Source organism: Bradysia coprophila, unplaced genomic scaffold (genome assembly GCF_014529535.1).
Source record: "Bradysia coprophila strain Holo2 unplaced genomic scaffold, BU_Bcop_v1 contig_151, whole genome shotgun sequence".
Classification (NCBI taxonomy): Eukaryota; Metazoa; Arthropoda; class Insecta; order Diptera; family Sciaridae; genus Bradysia; species Bradysia coprophila.
In genome coordinates, this window is record NW_023503423.1 from 3,949,704 (window position 1) to 3,971,032 (window position 21,329).

Genomic DNA, 21,329 nt, shown 5'->3' on the forward strand with positions numbered 1-21,329 from the left:
GCGTTAACGAAACGTATTTATTCGATTTTATTGTATAAATCCCGACATGTGCAGATATTTTTAGATTGACTTAATATAACACCAGATCCATGCAACAAAATACAGTATATGCCCGAAAGTGTGTAGAACTATTCTGTGTAGTGCAATATGCTCTTCATATACATTTCCATTTTTCCAGCTAATAATACACTAAAATGCGGCGACCATTTTACATATTTCAGTTCGTCTATATCGTGGCTTTTTGCAATAATTTATTATTTAAAAAAAATCCCATGCGTCTCTAAAAATTTCACAATAGGTACTGGTACACACAGAGTACACACAGTGCAGAGAGTCAAATTGACAAAATAAACAAAATCCACTTTTTGAGATTGTAAAAAAAAATCTATTTTTGTTTATGGTACAGCGTTTAGAATATGAATGTGCGATCATAAAAAAACTCTTTGCACATTGTTTATTATTACAAAATGTTGCATTCATGAACATTTTGATGTTGACTCTTTTTCTACGTTCAGAGAAAAAAATTAGCTCAAAGTTTGTGGCATTTGTAGTATTTATGTAAGGAAGTTCAATAAACCGATTTGTTCACACATTCATCCAAAAAAAGATGCTCTCCCATTGGGTGTATAATTCATAGAAACTTAATGACTTCATTATGCAGTAAGTCTCGGTCAGATTACACGTTGCAATATTTACTTACTAATATGAAAGTGTTGAGAGTTTTACCAAAAATCGACTGTTTGTTTGTTTGGTTTGTTAATGGTCCATGAATCGGTAGTTCGGTGTAATTAGACTCAACACTTTTTGTTAGATTTCGTACAGGTTATATAAAGGTATGTAAAGGTTCGATCACACGACTTAATACACCATCTTTATTGTCAGTAGACGAATTCAATAGCCAAGCCAGTTTAATGTAGGTGCCTATCGAATATTGTCGAAACTTTCAATTATACTCTTGGCTTGAACTTAGTGTTCTGTTGAAAGAAATGTTAGAGATAGAGATAGACAATTAGTCTGCGTTTTCCATTGTTAAGCATATGTCACGGACCGGACAGCAATTGTCAATCAAAATTGTTAATCTCAGCATCGTAAAATTTCTCGTGGGTTGTCGGCCTTAGATGAAGATCTTCGACATTTTATCGTAAGATTTGTGATTATGATGTCTGTACAAGGATTCAGCGGGATACCGGCTCTAATTAACATTTTACACATCAGCAATATTACTATCAGATCTTTACTTCATTTGATCGAAGTATTCGTCAAGAGATTGATTTCAAATCTTTTACTTCAATTCTAAGAAAATTATTTTTGGTTTATATATCCGCATTATTCAGAGCTTCACGTTTATTTCTAAAATCGCTTCCGATAGCAGATGAAATAGCCGACCATTACGATATCGTGATTTTAGATTCATACTTTGTGCGACAGGTTATGGGTAAAGAGAAGTGAAAGCAGAAGACTTTTGGAGCTAACAGTTAACAAAGGTCCTTAGAATAACACATACATGACTCAACTCATTCACCTAAATCTACTACTTCACGCTCCTATTTGTAACAGTTTTTCCACTACAAACGATTAATTATGGATTTTAGAAAGAGATACCTAGGAGCTGAATTCTAAGGAATTCTAAACGAGGCTCAGGCACCACAACAGGAAGGTTGATTGATACCAATCACTAGTTCTTTTACAGCACGATGATTGAAACATTTCTCGTTGGTACCAATATTCATAAATACAAATTGTAAGTTAACTGTGAGGAGCATGTGCAAGAAGTTTATTATATTATAAGTTTGTAGGAAGCAGCTTTGGATTCAGGCTTTTCTAGCATTGGGCTTCTTTCGTCAATGGTGGACATAGAAGGTCATGGGGACTGCACTGTGGCCAAATAAATTAGATATTCCCTTCCTATTCTTCTCTAGTGTCGGATCAAATCTATTGAAATATGATTTTAGAGAGTAGGGCAACACCAACGTTACTACGAAAATGATCCTAACTTCCGACTACCTGCAATAATTACTTTTGTTTCAAAGATAACTCCGTTGGCTGTTGGTCAAAATTAAAAGAGTCGAATACATTGCAACATATTGATACGGATGATGTTTCCCATCGGATTACAAATTGTTATCTCATTCAAAATATGCACAATCTCCATTCGTGATTCTACTTAATTAATCTTAAGTAAATATTATCGAACGCATTGATTTAATAAGTTTGAAGATTCTTTCGGTTTAAGAGAAGCGATCATCGCAAAACAATAACCCCCATAAGTCTGAACCGAATTAAACAAACATCCATAATATGGAACACATTTACCAACAACAACATTATCCAAACAACAAAAATGAAGAGCATTTTGAAAAGAAATTGTATTCTTTGTGTTTATTTTCCATGTATACATAAAACCCATCTCCTATAACCAACCGGCAATAACTACAGAACAGAATACGAAAAAAAAAACAGAATTTTCAATAATCCAGAACGAACTCAAGAACGATGTGATGTGGAGTTGGTCGATCTTTGTCTAAATACAGCATTTCTCATTATTGTTTTATATTATTTACATTTTGCCTTCGCTTATACATAATATCATCCATCCACAATAACAGTCTTAATTTAAACAAGTGTTAATTATATGACCCTTGACCTCTTCTACAAAATAATTTTTTTTTTCATATTTCTTTTTCTTCTTCTTCTTTCAGATTATAACGATGCATTAGTGTACAGCACGCTCGCCTCATCATCTTCATCATTTTCACTTCACATCTTTGGGTGTTTCGTATACCAATTACAGAGTACTAAAAATTGAATTAATAAATCGTATCTGTACATCGCGCTTCACCATCCACAACATATATGTTAATTTAAAACGGAGTACTATACAATTGCAATGGCTTGGAACAAATACAGACATTGTGTTAATCATGTTAATAGTAATTGGAAACTTACTGTGATATATTTGAGTTTATTTTGTCTGTTGCCAATCAACGGACAAGATTTTCAATTCGAATCGAATACGGATGATGACTTACATGTAAGTGGTAGATCGTAAATTTGTTGTTTTTTTTTTACTCATTATGAATACAAAAATTTACCATTTTCTTGCCTAATCATTTTTCATGTGCGTTAAACAATCATTTTTACGATGTGAAAATTAGAAATGTTAATTTTGTTTGTTTGATTTAATTAGAACGATTGCGCAAATTGACTTATGGTTTCAGTAATATAAAAGATTGAGTCATTTATGAACTTAAAAAAGAGTTTCCCGTTTACTGTGTGAGGGTCTAACATTTATACTATGTCGATCAGATCAATCGTTTCGGTCAATTAGTTTTAATTTAACTCAAATTGAAAGAAAATTAACTCCAATTTTGTTCTTCAAAAGATGGTAATAAAACAGTCAATTGATAGTATCGAGTCGTTTGAAACATAAACGACTAATCAGCTAATCTCCCTGCATCGATTACTAACTACAACGACACTTAATGAGCGATGAGCTCTGGTTATTGTACATTTGTTTAGTTAAAATGTTCGCTCGAGCCATTTTATCAAACACCTTAATTAAATGAAGTAATAGATTTAGGTGTGGTACGGTGATAAGCTTTCCGTTTCTTGAAGTCCCGGAACATTGGCTCACTATTTGAGTGATGAATGCTTAGATTTATCAATGAATTGACTCAGAATTTAGATATGGATCTTTATTGCATACGCAAAGCGCTCATTATTAATGTCCAAGGAACTACAAACCGACGTTATTTGAAATAGTTAGGAATATTTATAACTCGCCTCCGTCTGTTTTCTTGTTTCCGCTTAAGCAATAACATACTCGGAAGTCTTGATACTATCCCTCACATGTCAATAATCCACTAGAAGAGTCCCTTAATAGTTTTTCAGATACCATTGCTGGAGCGTTGGACTGTTGGACTCACACGCCAGTCAACCTGGGTTCGATACCCGCGGAAAACAATTCTTCCGTCAGAAGCCAGCACACTGTATCGCGTTCGTGTCTTTGCTTTTCTTCGAAAGAGTGTTCGAGAGCGCCAAGATTTTTCCAATTGAATCCGAAAGAGGCTCAAAACTTTCGGTAACTCCAATGCACACAAGCAATGCGATACGGTTTTTTTTTGGCTTATCACGGCAGAATTCAGTCTGACTTTTTCTAATCACTACATGATTGATAAAGCATTAGACGTTTACAGTGAACGACAGTTAAATATCGACATGAATTTGGTTCTGCTGGTTTTTCGCTAGTCGACTCAAACAAACAAAACTGCTTGTTCGTCTTAGGACCTGTACTATTCCACCCGTGTAAAGGCTTGTGAGCATTTTTGTTTGTATGTGTATGAATGGATCAGCTGAAAAACAGATAAAGCAAATTCATGTCTCCATTTGACTGGCCTTCCCTTTCTGTTATTCGATAATTCTAATAACCCATTTCGACTAGACGTCACATCTATGATTGTTCATTACTTTAGAAATTGAATGGAAACGATTAAATCTGTTGCAGCTTTTGTTTTAAGCATCGTCTAGTGTAGTAAAATCTTTTACTTCTTAAGTTTAAACGTAGATTTTGTTATTTACAATCGCTAAACCGAACTGGCGTGCATACGTTATTTTGCACCAGCTGGTCACATACAATTCCAAACGGGACCATCTGGTGCAAAATAACGTATGCACACCAGTTCGGTTTAGCGATTGTAGGTTATAAAGGCTCACTTTTTGTTTTTAGCCCCGTACGAAGTACGAAGGGGCTTATAGGATTACGATGCCGTGTGTAATTGATGGAATTCGAAGCAGACGGTAAGGGCAAAGTGTTTGCCTATGTTCATAGATAACGAATCCGCAATAAAAATTTTGTTCGTCCGTCCGTCCGTCCGTCCGTCCGTCTGGCACGTCGATATCTTGAGTAAATCAAATCCGATTTCAAAATTTTTTTTTCCCTGAAAGATAGTCAAAATAGTGAGGCTAAGTTCGAAGATGGGCGATTTTGGGTCGACCCTTTTCCGGAGCTGGGGCCCAATAAGTGCCTAACTGTTTTTCGACGATATCTCCAGACATTTAAGCACTACACTTGTAAGTGATACGTCAAATGAAAGGTATTTACAATACCGATCGACAAGTTTATGAAAATTGGATGACCGACTCGTGAGTTAGACCCCTTGGTGTGAACTAGGTACAGGGCGGCAAGCCGTTTTTGCTTGTAGGTTGGCCAAATTTGAACGTACTTAAATGGATTTTGCTTTATTAGATAGGTATTGACCGTACCAATCAGGGAAAAAATAGTTTATGAAATTCGATTCACCGGAGCGTGAGCTAGGTCTCTTGGAGTGAGCTCTTATCTGGCTACTCGGCCGTACAGTGAAGGTGGTGTTTTTTGTTAATATCTCGAGTAAACTTTGACCGAATTTCAAATTTTTTTTTGTTTGAAAGGTACTAACGAATGTAAAGCAGCCGTACTACTTTCCACCTCCTAACAAAATGGCCGTCGGCCGCCATTTTGGATTTTTGTAAAATCAATATAAATCGGTGAAAATGATACTTACTTAATTTTAGGTCAATTCGAAATTTGTGTTACATTTGAAAGGAACGTCGTACGGGGCTTCGTAATTGCGCTATGCGCAATTTTTAAGATGTACACATTTCATAAGAATTTTACTTTACCGACGTTTACGGGCGAAGTAGGCTTACGGTAAGAGTAGGTCGACGGACGAACTAGGGTCACGTACGCAATAGATGTACGGGTTTGTACGGGGCTCAGTCGCAGCAAACGCTCCGACTGTTCTGACGGCTCGTTTTCATCGAAGATTCATCTATTTTACACGATGGTACAATTTTTTTGTTTTCTGTTTTTTGGACCGCAGAGATGTTTGCTTTTTCTGGTAAATTTTATAAATATTTGTTCAAACAATGATAAACACCATCGTCTTTTGACACCTGTTAGAGAACTTTCGGAAACATTGCAAGTTAAACTTAGCAGAAAAATTTTCATTAAAAACCTTGAATAGTTCTATTTTCTACCGACCAAATACTTTTGGAGAACTTTGAAGTATAATGAAAGTTTCATTACCCTGATGTAAAAGTATCAAGCAACAACCTATGACAAGCTTGTCGTTTTGTCAAAACCAGAAGAGATTTATTCATTTGTGGTAGATAATACTTGAAACCGAGAGTGTACTCGAGATAATGAGTAAAATTTGTGAGCTGCGAGATAAAGTGCATCTCGTCAAAAAACATCTTACTAAGCCGAAGCCTCTTTTGGTAGTTCATTGTTTTCCAACAGGTTTTTACTTTGTGAATTTCAGTCCAGTTACAACAAATTCGTTGCATTCGAACCGAGCCATATCATCGAATCCCTTATACGGTTTTATTGATCTACTCTGATCCATTACCGCTGAATAACCAATTTGAACAGAAATTGAATATTTTTCGATTGAGTAACTTATTCATAAATTATGAAAAAGGGCGACTGAGAATAACATGTCGATCATAATCGCCGCTGAAATTCGTATATCTTTTCATAACTGGAACAATAAAACATTCTCGCCCTAAATATGATGCTCCATCGCTTTTCAGTTTAAATTACATTTTCACATGAAACGAATCCATTAAATTGGATAATGGGACTAAAATGCCATAGAATCCGTATTATAATGTTGTAAACGTGATTCTGTATGGTCGAACATTTTTCGTCCGGATTTCCTTTTGTGGATTTAATTTCGCATTTTCGCATAGATTGCATCAATTAATAGATTTTTCCTTATTATCTTCCGTTACAGGTAGTATTTACTGAACCGCAAGATATCGTGAACAATGGCGGCCCTACCAAATTATCACCATATGAAGAGGTAATTACAATAATAGACAGAACATTGAAACGAGTGTTGTATTTCTGTTCGAATCTTATCGATTTGCTTTGTGTTGTGGAACATCTGATTCTAAATGCAAGAAAGATGGACTGTCGTTAGAGGTAAATGGCTTCTAGATTCTAGAATCTAGATGCGTAGTGTTGAGAAAACTTGATTTTACGGTGCTAATACCGTCTTTGATGCTACATGAAGAATTCAACATTATTGTAACAGATATTTGCAGCACAAGAATACGGTTTAAGTGAGAATTTCTTTACCTAGAGATATCTGTGATATTGCTATGATATCTCTCCGTAGTGGACAAAAAATTCACTCGTCAAAGATCGGCAACAACAGTACCTGCAAAAAATGAAAGAGAATTCAGTACCGCACTGACTAACAAAAGGCCGTTCGTGGAAATCGATAAAATCGGTAAAACCGCATCGGTAATCGTTCGAATTTTCAGTATGGCCAGTCAGGCACTTAAGTTAACTCAAACCTCGTATGCATGGTTGATTACGAAGCAAAACGTCGTTTCCGCTCCTTGTGCTGTCTGGGCGTACTAATTCCGTTCGATTTGTGCTTTCGCCTGGTTTCACTATGGAACTAATATTTCATGATAAAACGGTTGACCGTACAACTAACAACGAGACTAACAATGAGAATGTAGGTCACAGCCTGTTAAAAAACGTTAAGTGCGAAGGTAACGTCTCGTGTAGTAAGATATCCTGAATTTCAATTACTCTCTGGATTTCTTAGTCTACGTTACACATCCATGGCACAAGTGATGGAAAATTTACTTCCAGTGAGAAAATGGCTGATCTGAGTCCAAAGCGAGGCAAATAATCACAAAATTGCCAATTCAATAATTCATTCCTTAGAAACGTGAAGGTATTTTGTTCAACTCAAACCGCAAGGTACAGTTCCTTAGCAGTGAAGTAAATCAAACGTTTCATCGCGTTTTCTTCAAATTCTTATTAAAACGCGACCACGCGATTATTCGACAATCCAAAAATCGGATTTCCACAGTTTATAGACTTTAAACAAGTTATTTCGCCGCAAAACATTTAATATTCAACCTTTTACAGCATAGTTCTGTTTGTGTAACCTTGGATATCGTGCACTTATCCATAAACATTGTGTGTTTATTACAAAATCCTTATTTGCATAAAATAAGGGTCGCTCTAATTTTTCTACATCGAAGATACAATTTCAATAAATTTTTTCGGTTTATTGAACAGTTTAACGATCTTAACTCGCTTGTTACCTAACTTAATGAAGGAATTTCTTATTTTATTTTTGTTCTCAAATAGGAAGTAGCGAAATGCCCATACACCGAGAGCAAGATAATACTCACATTGATTTTACGATCGAACAGTTGGGAAGATATAATCAGCAAAAAACAGGACAGAGCCATCAAAAAACTGGCAAAATTTTTTGCCATTCCAAAGGTTTGTCACTAACACAGTTTTCATTTTATTTTCCTGTTTATTTTCGGTAGACGCTATTTGCACTGAGGTGCAATAGTGGAATTATTATCGATTATGCTAATTTCTACCCGAGTGGAAATAGTCACAGTATTTGTTAATTTAAATGAGGGATTCTTTTGAAAAACGACCCGCCGAAATCGGACGCATTTTCTAGTGGAGTTTTTTTTTATATGTGCCTAGATATGTATTGGTCCCTAGAAGCCAAAAATATTTTTTTGTAAATTCGTCGATGCTTGCATGGCAAGCGAGAGGTGATCGAAAACCGAAAACATGCCCTTTTCTTATGCAAATTTCTCCGGCTAGTAGCCATGCAAGCATCGACGAATAAAAAAAATTGACTTCTAGGGACCAATACCTATAGGCACATATAAAAAACTTTACTAGAAAATGCATCCGATTTCGGCAGGTCGTTTTTCAAAAGAATCCTTCAAATGCTATTTGCACCCGATGGAAGTAATCACCGTATTATAGTAAATGCTACTTGTATCTGGATGCAAATAGTAGTAGTACACTTGCAATTTCTTAGTTCTGAACATATTTTAGAGTTTTGAAAGTCGTCAATGTTGCCAGTCAATAAAGTTATTCCAGGTTTTGATATTTTGGCACAAAATTCGAATTTCAATTTTGCGCGAATATACTGGGAATCACTTTATTGACTGGGATGACATTTAAAACTCTGATAAATCTAAAATTGCGTTTTCTAAAGGTGAACAAAGTGTAAAGATGCTAATCGTCGCAGTATTATCAGAATAAAATTACCTTCGCTCCAGTGCAAATAGCATCTACAATATAATACTATGACTAGACTATTAGCACCCGGGTGCTTATAGTCACTTGGTTTATTTTCCGTTTTCAATTTATTTAATTTTTTTGGTTGAAGAACAAACGTTGTTCCTTATTTTGATTTATTGTAACATTTATATCGAATTTATAACAGGATTCGATATCAGTCGGTGATGTTCACGGTCGTGAAATATATGAAATGACAAAATATGCCATACACAAGGGAATCGATCGTCTGGATGGACACAAAAAATTGGGAAAAATCGAATTTGTGGTAGGAAACTTTATTTCATTCACAATAATTATTGTACAGTACACACAAGGTAGCATTATACCCGCAGACATGACAACCTTTTTTTCTCTTCTGTGTATGGGGAAAAAAAGCTTTTTGTTTTATGTCCTCCCTGTAATTTTCAACAGCATGAAAAGTGAATTTGTACGGGAAAAAAAATGCAAATCACTCGATTACATTGGATTATTCTATTATTTAGATTGGCTGTGGTAATTCCTATTTGCCTTCTGGACAGTTAATTGCCAATCAAATATCGAGACAAATAAATGATGGATCGATTGATGACATATCCGGATTAGATATTGGATATTGGCTAATATGGTCGAAACGAGTGAATAATAGGTATGTGTGCTGTATGTGCATTTCACACACAAAACGGAATGTCCGCTTGTCAATATGTATGTGGAAAATATGCGGTAGATAATATGTCGTCGATTGAGGAAGAATTCGTTGATTGATTTTGAAACAATGTCTTTTTAATTAGCTTTCAGTTTATCAGTTACGTCGGTATATATGATGTGCGGTATAATACAGATACGTTGTTATGGGTTAAAAATAGAGCCAAGTGTCTGATATACCTTATTATATACATACCGTCGCTGGTAATCAATAACATAGGGATGTGGAACGACAATAGCACACGAGCAAGGCGAAAAAGTTTGCAAACAAAAATGCTTTACAAAGTTTGTTGACTTACGTTATGGTATTACAATGTAAAGAAAATCAGCAGGAACGTATATAGATATACAGACCACAAACACGCGGTTATGCGGTGTGCAGTACGATTGAAAATGTTTTCTTTGATGAAATTGATAACATTTCAATCATAATTTGGAGACGAGATGCCAAAAGCAGGGCATATTTTTGGAAATGTTATTTATGGAAATTCGGAAAAACTCCGAATAAATCTAAAAAAGTTCAGAAAAAAGACTCCGAATTTTTTCGGAATTCCGTCAAAATTATTCGGAGTTTTTCCGAATTTTCCGAATTTGAATTTCCAATAATAATCCCTGGCCAAAATACGTAAGTCGTCAAACAGTCAGTGTAAATATTTCAATAGCGAATGGTTCCACTCAGGTTTAACGTGATTTACGGGTAATGAACTATACAAAACACTCATAGCGATTATCCTAGATGATGGATAGTCGATCGTTTCGAACGACTAAATTAATATCTGTCATTTCCATCCCTTATCCTCAAATCAAATTACCTGAGACGTCGTTTAAAGCTTGGACAAAGCACGGGACTATAAACGTTCTACAAGTTGTGATGTTCATTAAATTTGAACTTTTTAGACCCGTACGAAGTACTGGGGTCTTATGGGTTTACGCATACGTTTGTAACACGTCGAATTGGACTCCCTGAGTAAGGGGAAACCTATTGTGGTTGTCTAGAGATGCCAAATCCGCGAAAAAAAAATGTCCGTCTGTCCGTCTGTCCGTCTGTCTGCACGATAACTTGAGTAAAACGCATCCGATTTTGAAAATTCTTTTTTTCCCGTTTGGTAATGTCAAAAGACAGGCTAAGTTCGAAGATGAGTGATTTTGGATCGACCTCTCCCGAGCTGTGGCCCAATAAGTGCTTTACGGTTTTTCGAAGATATCTCCGGACATTTAAACGTTACACTTGTAAGTGATACGTCAAATAAAAGGTATTTACCGATCGACAAAAAAAAAGTTTATGGAAATCGGATGACCGACTCGTGAGTTAGACCCCTTGGTGTGGAACAGGCACAGAGGGCAAGCAGTTTTTGCTTGTAGGTCGGCCACATTTGAACATATTTCGTCTGTTTTAGCTTTATTAGATAGGTATTGACCGTACCAATCAGGGAAAAAAAAGTTTTTTAATTATGTTCTCCGGAGCTAGGTCTCTTGGAGTGAGCTCTTATCTGGCTACTCGGCCGTACAGTGAACGTGGAGTATTTTGTCAATATCTCGAGTAAATTTTGACCGAATTTCATGATTTTTTGTTTGTTTGAAAGGTATTAACGAATGTAAAGCGTCGGTACTATTTCCGGTCTCCTAACAAAATGGCTGCCGGCGGCCATATTGGATTTTAGTAAAATAGAAATATCTTGGGAAAAATGATGCTTAGAGAGTTTCTGTTAACATGGAAATAATTTGTTATGTGTGTGGGGTTTCAGGGATTCCATATACGGACATCTATATATACCTATATACAGCTATATTGAGCTATATACAGGCATATAGAGCTATATAATAGCATATATTTATCTGTGAAATGTTTATTTATAGTGAAATATAGGTAAATATAGCGGTATATAGCTGTTTAAATAGGAATTTATGAAATTTGTCTTCGTACGGGGCTGTCTATATTGCCTCCGGCAATTTAGTTGTATATGATAACAAGGCAAAGAGTGGATAATGTAAGTGATTTTAAAGGGAGAATAGTTTTTCAGCAGAGAAGAAAATGAAGTAAGAGAAATGAAGAGTTTCACATTAAAGGCTTTTGATACGAATAGGTGTTTCGTACGGGTCGGCGTTAGCTATGTTTTTTTTCTTGAAACGTCAACCCTTTTAAGAACTTTTTACTCTCCACACACCCACAACTTCAATTAAACCGAAAAGAAGTTCCGATGGAATTTTTGTTGGCTGGTATATACCACCTTGATTAAGTGTTGACATATGCCAACCAGATTATCATCGCGGCGGTTCGGAATACAAGCTTATGTCCTTTTCCGCCACTGGTACACGTATCCCAAAGAGCTATTGCTGTCGAATATAACACATGACCATATCCATCAAATTGAAATTGGAAAAATCCACTTAGGACGATTACCCATTTTGCCATTGGCTGCTTGTGGAGCTGATGTTGGTGTTGATACCGTTGATCAGCAGTACTTGTCTTTTCATTATGTTAAAGGATGCAGAATGTCTTATCTTGTTTCACATGAGTTTTCATTCATCAAGAATTCAGTTGGATTAAAAGCAATTTTTCACATAGCATTCAGGCCGGTTAAAGCACTCCGAAGCCACCGTGGTGATTTATGATTAATCGTGCGAAACGAATAACGAATTTTTTTTATGGATTCGATGAGATTTACTTTTCTGTAAGTCTTTGTTCTCCGTTTCCGAAATACGAGTGCGCCCGATAATGCATTAAAGATTCATGAACATTACGGTTTGAACATACCCATCTTTTATCGTAATAGAACATAAGCAATGCTGTTGTGGCTAATGTGCAAACTTTTTTTTTCTTCCTTTTTTCCACCTTCAGAACACCAAGAAATAAACGGCAAGCCGAAACGGGAAATGAGGGTTCCGGTGAAGATGACTATGACGACGATTATTATGACAATGATGACGAGTATGTTGACAAATTTTCTTTGTTATTTTGGCGAGTGGTTTTTTGTTTGTTTACGTTCATTTTCATTTTACTCATTAACAGCACTCCCATTACCGAAATTGCACAGCCTGAAAGTCATCCACATCGTCATCAGCATGGGTACGAAAAGGTAAGTGTTTTCACTGAATTTTTGACGAGTTCGATGTCAGAACACTCGTTTCATTCAATTTCTTCTTTTTTTTTTTGATGAATTCGTTGCGAGAGAGAATTTGGTTTTTGTTTACTTTTTGTACATTTTTTAGTTGTCCTATCCAATTTATATCATTTTTCACTTGTGATGATTTGAATTTTGATTTATTTTTTTCATTGTTTTTTTGATCATTTCGTTTTTGCAATGATTTGCTTACTTTGAAGCATTAAATTCGCATTTGAAATTCCTACATGGTTTTTAGTGCCAGTGTCATTCTGTGTGCCGTAAGGTTTGTAAAAAATTTTCGTGAAAAGATTTCCGACAATTTTTTTCCGCAAAATGAAAAATGATTTCCCGGCCGGAAAAGCCATTTATATGAAAAATTTAGACGACGATACTAATGAATCTTCGTGAGATTTTTCTATTGAAAGTATGTTTTAATGCCGAAATTTCATGCTTTAAAAGAATGCGTCGAAAACCGTACTTTTCATGTTTAAGCACTTCTTTTAACGCCTTCAGCATTACAAAACTCTTGATAAAAAATAAAAGCCTGGTTTTCGTATGTTTTTTGAGCTAGGCTTCGCCTCGAACCAACTAAATTCTCACAAAAACTCTACTTTTCATCGTTTTATCCCAAGCTTTTACATACTTTTGTGTTCGCTAGAGTTGTAATAGACCACTTTCGACCCATGAAAAGCAAAATGACTTTAAGCACAGAAGCACGTAAAATACTCGGGATAACAGTAAATTTTTGTTATATGAGGGAAACAATGCTTGCCGAGATTTCCTCTCGCTTGACAATACGATGCTTTATCTCATAAAAGAGAAAACTGATTTAGCTGAACGAACTGTCAGGAGTAAAGAATGTCGGTTTATGTTACCTAAGACAATATTTTTTTAGTCTTGTTTTTATGTGTTTGTTGATCTCGGATTCGCCTCGGATCAACAAATTACACACGAAGATTCTTCTTCTCTTACTTCTTCTTCTTCTTCTTCTTTAGCCTGTTTGTATCCACTGCTGGATGTAGGCCTCCCCTAAATTTTTCCATGTTGTACGATCCATTGCCACTTGTTGCCAGTTCGTGTGTCCATATGTACCTTTGATGTATTTCTTTATTCCGTTTGTCCATCTCTCTGGTGGTCTTCCGACAGGTCTTGTTGTGGGGGGTCTCCAGTCCATGATGGCTTTGGTCCAACGGTCATCTGTCCTTCTTGCAATATGTCCTGCCCAACTCCACTTTAGAGACGCAATTCTTTCCATGACATCAACGACTTTTGTTTGTTGGCGAATCCATTGGTTTGTCATTTTGTCTCTGAGTGTAATTCCAAGCATACTTCGTTCCATGGCTCTTTGTGCCACTCTCAACTTATTTTCAGATGCTTTGGTTAATGTTAACGTTTCTGCTCCATATGTCAACACTGGAAGGACACACCTATCGAAAACTATCCGTTTTAGACTATTATTCATTTTGCTTTTGAAAATCAGGCTGAGTTTCCCGAAAGCTGCCCATCCAAGACCAATTCTACGCTTGATTTCTGCAGTTTGGTTGTCTAGACCTAATTTCAGTTTGTGACCAAGGTATACATAGCTGTCGACTCGTTCAATGACAGTATCTCAAATTTTTATTTGTCTGTCGTCGTCAATGTTTGTCATGATTTTCGTTTTAGATAAGTTCATCTTGAGACCAACTTTGTTAGCCTCTTCATTTAACTCTTCTAACATGACTTGAGCTTGGTATAGATTTAGTGCGACTAGGACAATGTCATCTGCGAAACGGAGATGACTAAGGAATTCTCCTTTTATGTCAATTCCCCTTTTGCTCCAGTCTAATTTCTTGAAAACACTCTCCAGGACTGATGTGAACAGTTTCGGTGAGATGGTGTCACCCTGTCTTACACCTCGACCTAGCCTGAATTTCGTCGTGTTCTCATGAAGTTTAATACATGACGTAGCATTTTCGTACACATATTGGAGCACCTTGGAGTACCTTGAGTCCACTCTACATTCGTCCAATGAGTCCCATATCGACCATGTTTCAACTGAATCAAAAGCTTTTTCGAAGTCAATGAATGAGTAAATGATCGTTCGTGCTGAAACCTGATCTAAATCCACCTTGTTCGACTGGTTGGTAGAAGTCGAACTTTTTCGTGTTCCTTTTTGTGATGATTTTCATGAATAGCTTGTACAGTGTTGATAAAAGACTCATGGGCCGGTAATTTTCTAGCTTTGTTATGTCCCCTTTTTTGTGCAGTAATGTGATCTCTGCATTTTCCCATGCTTCCGGGATTTTTTCCCATTGGAGGCACTGATTGAACAAAGCCGTTATTGCACTTAATAGGGAGTCTCCACCTAGTTTAATGGCTTCGATGGGAACATCATCTTCACCACGTGACTTTCTGTTTTTCATTTCGTTGACTGCAGCCTTTACTTCTTCAACAAGTATGTCAGGCAGATCTTCTGATCCTACGTTCCTAACGACTGGTCTGTCTTCTTCTGTCGTAGAATTCGGGTTGGGACGTTTCGATGAAAACAAATCTTCGTAATATTCTTTGGCGATATCTAATATCGTATTTCGGTCCGATTGAATCGTTCCTGTTTTGTCTCGTAATTTGAAGATTTCTTTCTTCACATTCATCCGTTTGGATCGTAAGACTTTCATGTTGCAATTCGCTTGAATCGTATTTTGAGCCAGTTGGACGTTATATTTCCTTAGATCTGATCTCATTGCCTTGTTGATAGTTTTTGTTAAGTTTCGGTATTCTACTGAATCTCTCTTTCCGTTTTTTATCAACTCTACTTGGCTAGCTATTAAATCCAGCGTTTCTTTACTCAGTCTTGTCTTACCTTGTTATGTAAAAGCTGTTTTGATTCGCTCGTATCGGCAATCTCACTTCTAAGACGCAAAACAACCCCATTTACAAAAATTTTCGAAAATACGAGGACGTCCTTTGTGGATATAGTGAGAATGTGGTCATTAAATAGGTAAAAATCGCAACAGTATCCAATAGTGTCGGAGTTGTTTTACTTTTAAGTTTTTCATACAAATGGCTTTTCCGTCCGTAAAAACCATTTCCCAATTTCTGATAAGCAAATTGTTAGGAAACGTTTAAAGAAAATTGGAAATTTTATACCTTACCGCGCACGGAACCGTTTTTTTTAAAGACACAAATCCCTACACCATTGACTCTTCGTGAATAGTAAGCAAATCACGGCATAATGAAAAATCCATGTTTAAAGTTATGGTCTGTCTAATATATCTTTTGTACAATTTTTTTTCTGTTACAAACGTACCAAACAGTTTTTTTGATACGAAAAAATATTTTTTTTTTTTTATATTTTTGATGTTCTTTTTGTTTTTTGTTCTAATTTCTGGAAAGTTTCCAGTTCATTTTTATTTAATTATTTAGTTTATTTCAGCGTTGCTTTTGATAATATTTTTTTCCTTCTCTACACACATTCAAATTTACACACTTTCTCTATCACATAATTGGTACGGAAAGACAATTTAATTTGAGCACGACTTTTTGAAAATTAATTATCGGTCGACGATTTTCTCGAAATGGTTTTTAATTCACTGAAAATTGAATCAAATTAATGAACGACAAGCGTATTACCATAAAACGACTCAATCTGTTACTTCAAATCAAATCAAATCAAATCTTTTACTTCATTCAATTTTACACCATATAAGGGAAGAATTGCGTGTGCTAATTCGCTTGTTTTTGTCTTCTTCTTTTTGATAACAGATAAGAGACTTTTGAAACAGTTGGTTATACTCTGGTTCTCGTTTGACTTAAACGGTCCGAATTGATAATGTCCAAAGAATTAAATGTTCGATCAACGGCCAGGGTTGTTCTATGAAAGACAGAAAGTCCCTTCATATTGTCCCGGTGGCAATGTATGGATGCCGTATGGTAACATACTTGCTAGTCTCAACCTAGAAACTGCGGGAGAGGGCTTTTTAAATTCAAAAATTGATTAAAATTCGTTCATAGTTGGTTTTCGATTTAAAAAAAAATTAATCAAATCGCGAAATGCTAGAAAAAAGTAGAATAATCACCTGTTCATAAAAGACCATTACATATGTGCCTCCAAGTTCTAATAAAAAAATAAAAAAAGGAAGAATAATCAACTGTCAGTTGATTTTTCACCAAATCGAATCTTAAACTTTTTTCAATATCAATCATATTTCGCATAAAATTAAAGATTTACCCCCACAAAACAACAAAATAGTATTTTGCATAACAAGGGGCGAAAGTAAAAAAATTCAAACGTGTGAAGTTTGCAGCCCGCGCCGCAGGCAAGGGCGGCAATCACACGATTTGATTTTTTTTACTTTTGCCCCGAGTGATGCATACTATTTTTTATGCCAAATACTGCGGAAGATTTGTATTTTCGGTCCGAAACAAAACATAATTTTAATTAAACTGTTGAGTTATCAACAAAATTTGCTGTAGAAACACCAAAATGCCGAAACGCGCGGGGGTCCAGGGGGCGGCAGCCCGCTGGTATAAAAATAAAAACAATTTAACAAATGAAATTACTGTAAACATACATTCACTTGCTCACAAAACATTTGGCTATCGTCAACACAACACTACACTCAATGCGTACTTTCAATCAAGTGAACATGTGTTTTCGAGACATATGAGGACCGAAAGTAAAATGATGACAGTGACATTTACTTTCGGCCCGCAAATACGCAAGCCCATGGGGCGAAAGTAAAATGATGACAGTGACATTTACTTTCGGCCCAAGGCCTGAATTTTTTTACTTTCGGTCACCATTTGAGGACCGAAAATACAAACTTTCGCAGTATTTGGCATAAAAAATAAAATTGTGCATGTGTAAACTGTTAAATGAGTCGTTTAAGTTACTTTCAGAAAAAGTATTCAATCCGGCAAAATACAAAATAGTCGTCGGCTGTGTTGAAAAAACAGTCGATCGACCTTTTTAAAACAGTCGATCGACTGTTTTAAAAAGGTCTTCTGAGGGCGCCTACAAAAAAGGCGTCCGACTAAAATGTGATTTTCGCGGAAAATAATAAAATTTTATGCGTGTCAGGTGGATTTCCAATAAGAATTAGGGTGGATCTAGCGAGTTGTCCCATAAAACGGATATGTGTGGAAGAAAATTGTAAATTTATTGATGTTTTAAAATAGTCGTTCCCGCGGCGATCATCACGGTAACGACTGTTTAAAAAGTCTTACCAATTTACAATTTTCTTCGACACATATCGGTTTTATGGGACAACTCGCTAGATCTACCCTAATTAATATTGGAAATCCACCTGGCACGAATCAAATCTTATTATTATCCGCGAAAATTACATTTTAGTCTGACGACCATTTTGTGGGCGCCCTCAAAAGACCTTATTAAAACAGTCGATTCGACTGTTTTAAAAAGGTCGATCGACTGTTTTTTGTACATAGTCGACGACTGTTTTTGGATTGTTCGACGACGGTTTGAATACTGTTTCTAAAAGCCAGCGATTTAAACGACTCATTAACCCGTTTATTCTATACACACACATGCACATTTAAATTATTTTGTCAACTTTTTTGCGAGGGTAAATCTTTAATTTTATCGGAAATATGAATAATATTGAAAAAATGCATCATCTAATTTGGTGAAAGATTAACTGACAGCTGACGTGTCTTCCATTTTTTGTATAGAATTTTTTGTATTGGAACTTGGTGGCACATATGGTCATTTATGGACAGGCCGCGTATGGAAATTTTGTTTTCTTCCCGGTATCCGAGTCAAATTTCCCGGTATCTAAAGTCGTGAATTTGATTTTTCGCCACATATTTTATCAGGTTTTTTTCGATTTCCCGGTATCTAAAGAATTTTTCTGAAATCTTCCCGGTATCCAGGATACCGCGGATAGCGTGAATTTCCACACGCGTGGACGGGTAATGATTTTATTTTTTTGTCATTTCTAGATTGTCGCGATTGGATTTACTTTAATTAAATTAAATCAAAATACAACCATTAATGGATTTCCGAAATTAAAAGGCCCTTTCCCGCAGTTTCCTATTCGAATATTTTACATCCGCAGGCTTATTGGTTATTTAAAGAGGTGAGCGCCGGGCACGTTTATGGGGCAGATAGCAGTGCCACTTTAAAGCGACATTATTCAGCAGTAAACTTAAGCCAATAGCCAATGGTTTTACTTCACGTCAATGAAATCTTTCAACGAAATATTCAACCTCAATCTAGGACTTGCTCTTAAGGGTCTTGAGGGAAAAACATATTAAATAAAACTTCCTCCAATAAAGATCTCTGGACCATCCTGAGTTCAACCAGAGATCAGGCGTTGTTCTTTTATGTAAAATTCAACATACCCTATACATTCTGCCTGCTCATATCTAGTGATTTCCCCGATTTCGAAAGCAGTTCTCTGAGTAAAATAATTAAAATGAGTCAACGGCGCATCCTGTCGATAAAATTAAAAATATTCAAATCACCTTTCCCCTACGTGGTTAGCAAATTAAGACGCAATTACCTCTGTTATTTGCGCACGGCTAACTTTTTTTTCTTTTTTGAAACAATATTTTAGCTGGACAGAAGAGATATATTACATCATTCGCTTAATAAATTGTCTTTTCCGTACTGTGGTCTATTTGCTGATGAGTTCTACATGCAAATCGAATGTAAATATTTTTTCTAATTACACATCAGGTAATGCGCGACTGAGCTTTGCTAGAACTCATCATCAAACGAACCCGTTCATTTTTAAATATTAACAAAACAAAAAATACAACATCGTGATTGGGTTTTATTTTTGAAAAAGAAAAAAACGAAAAAATTCGTTGTGTAAATAACTTCACAAAAAACTTCTTTTTTTCTTTGTTTTCATCGCTTCAGCCAAACATACCTCGCGATAGTCTAATTAAATCAACAGATACAGATACGGACAAAAAACACAATGACATTGAGAGCGCAGCTAGAGCCTCCGACGACAATACGCTACTCGATTTCGATATACAGGAAAGTGTGTCCAAATTAGAATCGGATATTATGAAAACCGTCGAGAATAACAACAATAAATTGAAAGAACTCGAGCATATGTTGAATGAGGAAAAGAAATCGAAGCATTTAGCCGCGAAAGTGATTGAAGAGGATGTGCTTCCCATTGTGGAAACAATATCCGATGATGAAATTTTGGAAGTAGCTACGAAACCGGCTAGCGCTGAGAAAGTCGAAGAGGACTATGTAGTTGAAGATGTTTCATTGTTAAAGAAATTAATTGCCGAAACTGCTAAAGAAGACGGTGTTGCGGAAGCAATCGATAATGATGAAGCAGTTGAAACTACTGCGACACCAGTCGATGTAGTGACAACTACAGAAAAGCATATTGTTGAAACATCCACAGAAAACACGACTCCATCGACGACTGTCGCATTGGTAACCACTCTTGCTACTACCATCAAGGTAAGATTATTTGAACCGGAAGTCAACCGATTTTCCGGTTATGTTTTGAGGGCATTGTGAATTAAAGTGAGAACAACGATTGAAAAGAGCAAAATTGATTGAATTGATAGACGTCGACCGGTGGAAAATGTGAGATGAACTTGCCTGCAAGAACGGAGGTACTTAGTACCCAAAACACTAGCCCAATTGTTGATTTCACTTTAACTCACATTTGTCTAGTAGGTACATACTGTGAGCGGAACAGATGCCGATCAAATTAATTGTATTTCGGACACATAATTCTTTTAACGTTGACTTCTTGGACATTATTTTGATATTGTGCGCAGCCTTGTGTAAAAAGAAAACGTGTCGTTGAACTAACATGCTTTTGCATCATTTCTTTCTGCATTGTGCTTTACAAACTAACAAACTTTTCGAATATTGGTTTTGATTGTTGTGGCAAAGTATTTTTGTTAGTGTTAAGTGTATTTATAGCTTAAGTTGTGGTCTTGTTGTTTAGACAGGAAGGAACATTAAATTCATTTTCAATCATTCATTCATTTAGTTAATAAAAATACTTTTAATGTGCTAGTTATAAGTATTAGTACAGCTACTTTAAGGTAACAGTTGGCCTGTCAGGGCCTGAGTATCCACCATGAAACTTCATTTGTAAAAAGTGATCAATCCAACCCTTTAAATTAATAATGTCTCTAGGACGTTGTATGTTTGAGAGTCACAAATCCTTGCGTTTTCTTAAGACATTCACAAATTACGCACGGTTTAATGGAGGAAGGGAATGTCTAAGGAATTTTATTCTTACATTTTTTTGGGGGAAAAGGAGTGGCTATGAAATTCCTGGCTCTAGGTTAAAATAACCCCAATAAAATATCGACGAGACAAAATAACTACTACCAAAATAACCCCGGTGAAAAAAAAGAGGACAAAACACCCATAATATTTAGGGTCAGTCTCGAACTCGTTTTCTTATAATTTAAAAGCGGCGATCTTT

At 36.0% G+C, this 21,329-nt stretch overlaps 1 protein-coding gene across 3 annotated transcripts in view; it reads left to right on the plus strand.

Moving 5' to 3' along the window:
- The window catches only part of LOC119074510 (dystroglycan), a 59,502-nt gene that overhangs the window by 24,598 nt on the left and 13,575 nt on the right, over window positions 1-21,329 (plus strand). For 2 of the 3 annotated variants that reach the window (XM_037180670.1, XM_037180671.1), the window contains exons 2-9: window positions 2,700-3,031; window positions 6,774-6,842; window positions 8,156-8,293; window positions 9,270-9,389; window positions 9,607-9,749; window positions 12,645-12,734; window positions 12,816-12,882; window positions 19,775-20,341. In XM_037180670.1, the coding sequence (XP_037036565.1) occupies window positions 2,888-3,031; window positions 6,774-6,842; window positions 8,156-8,293; window positions 9,270-9,389; window positions 9,607-9,749; window positions 12,645-12,734; window positions 12,816-12,882; window positions 19,775-20,341 (1,338 nt within the window). In that variant the 5' untranslated portion in view covers window positions 2,700-2,887. The remainder of the gene's footprint in view (window positions 1-2,699; window positions 3,032-6,773; window positions 6,843-8,155; window positions 8,294-9,269; window positions 9,390-9,606; window positions 9,750-12,644; window positions 12,735-12,815; window positions 12,883-19,774; window positions 20,342-21,329) is intronic. The other variant, XM_037180672.1, reaches the window with a different exon arrangement.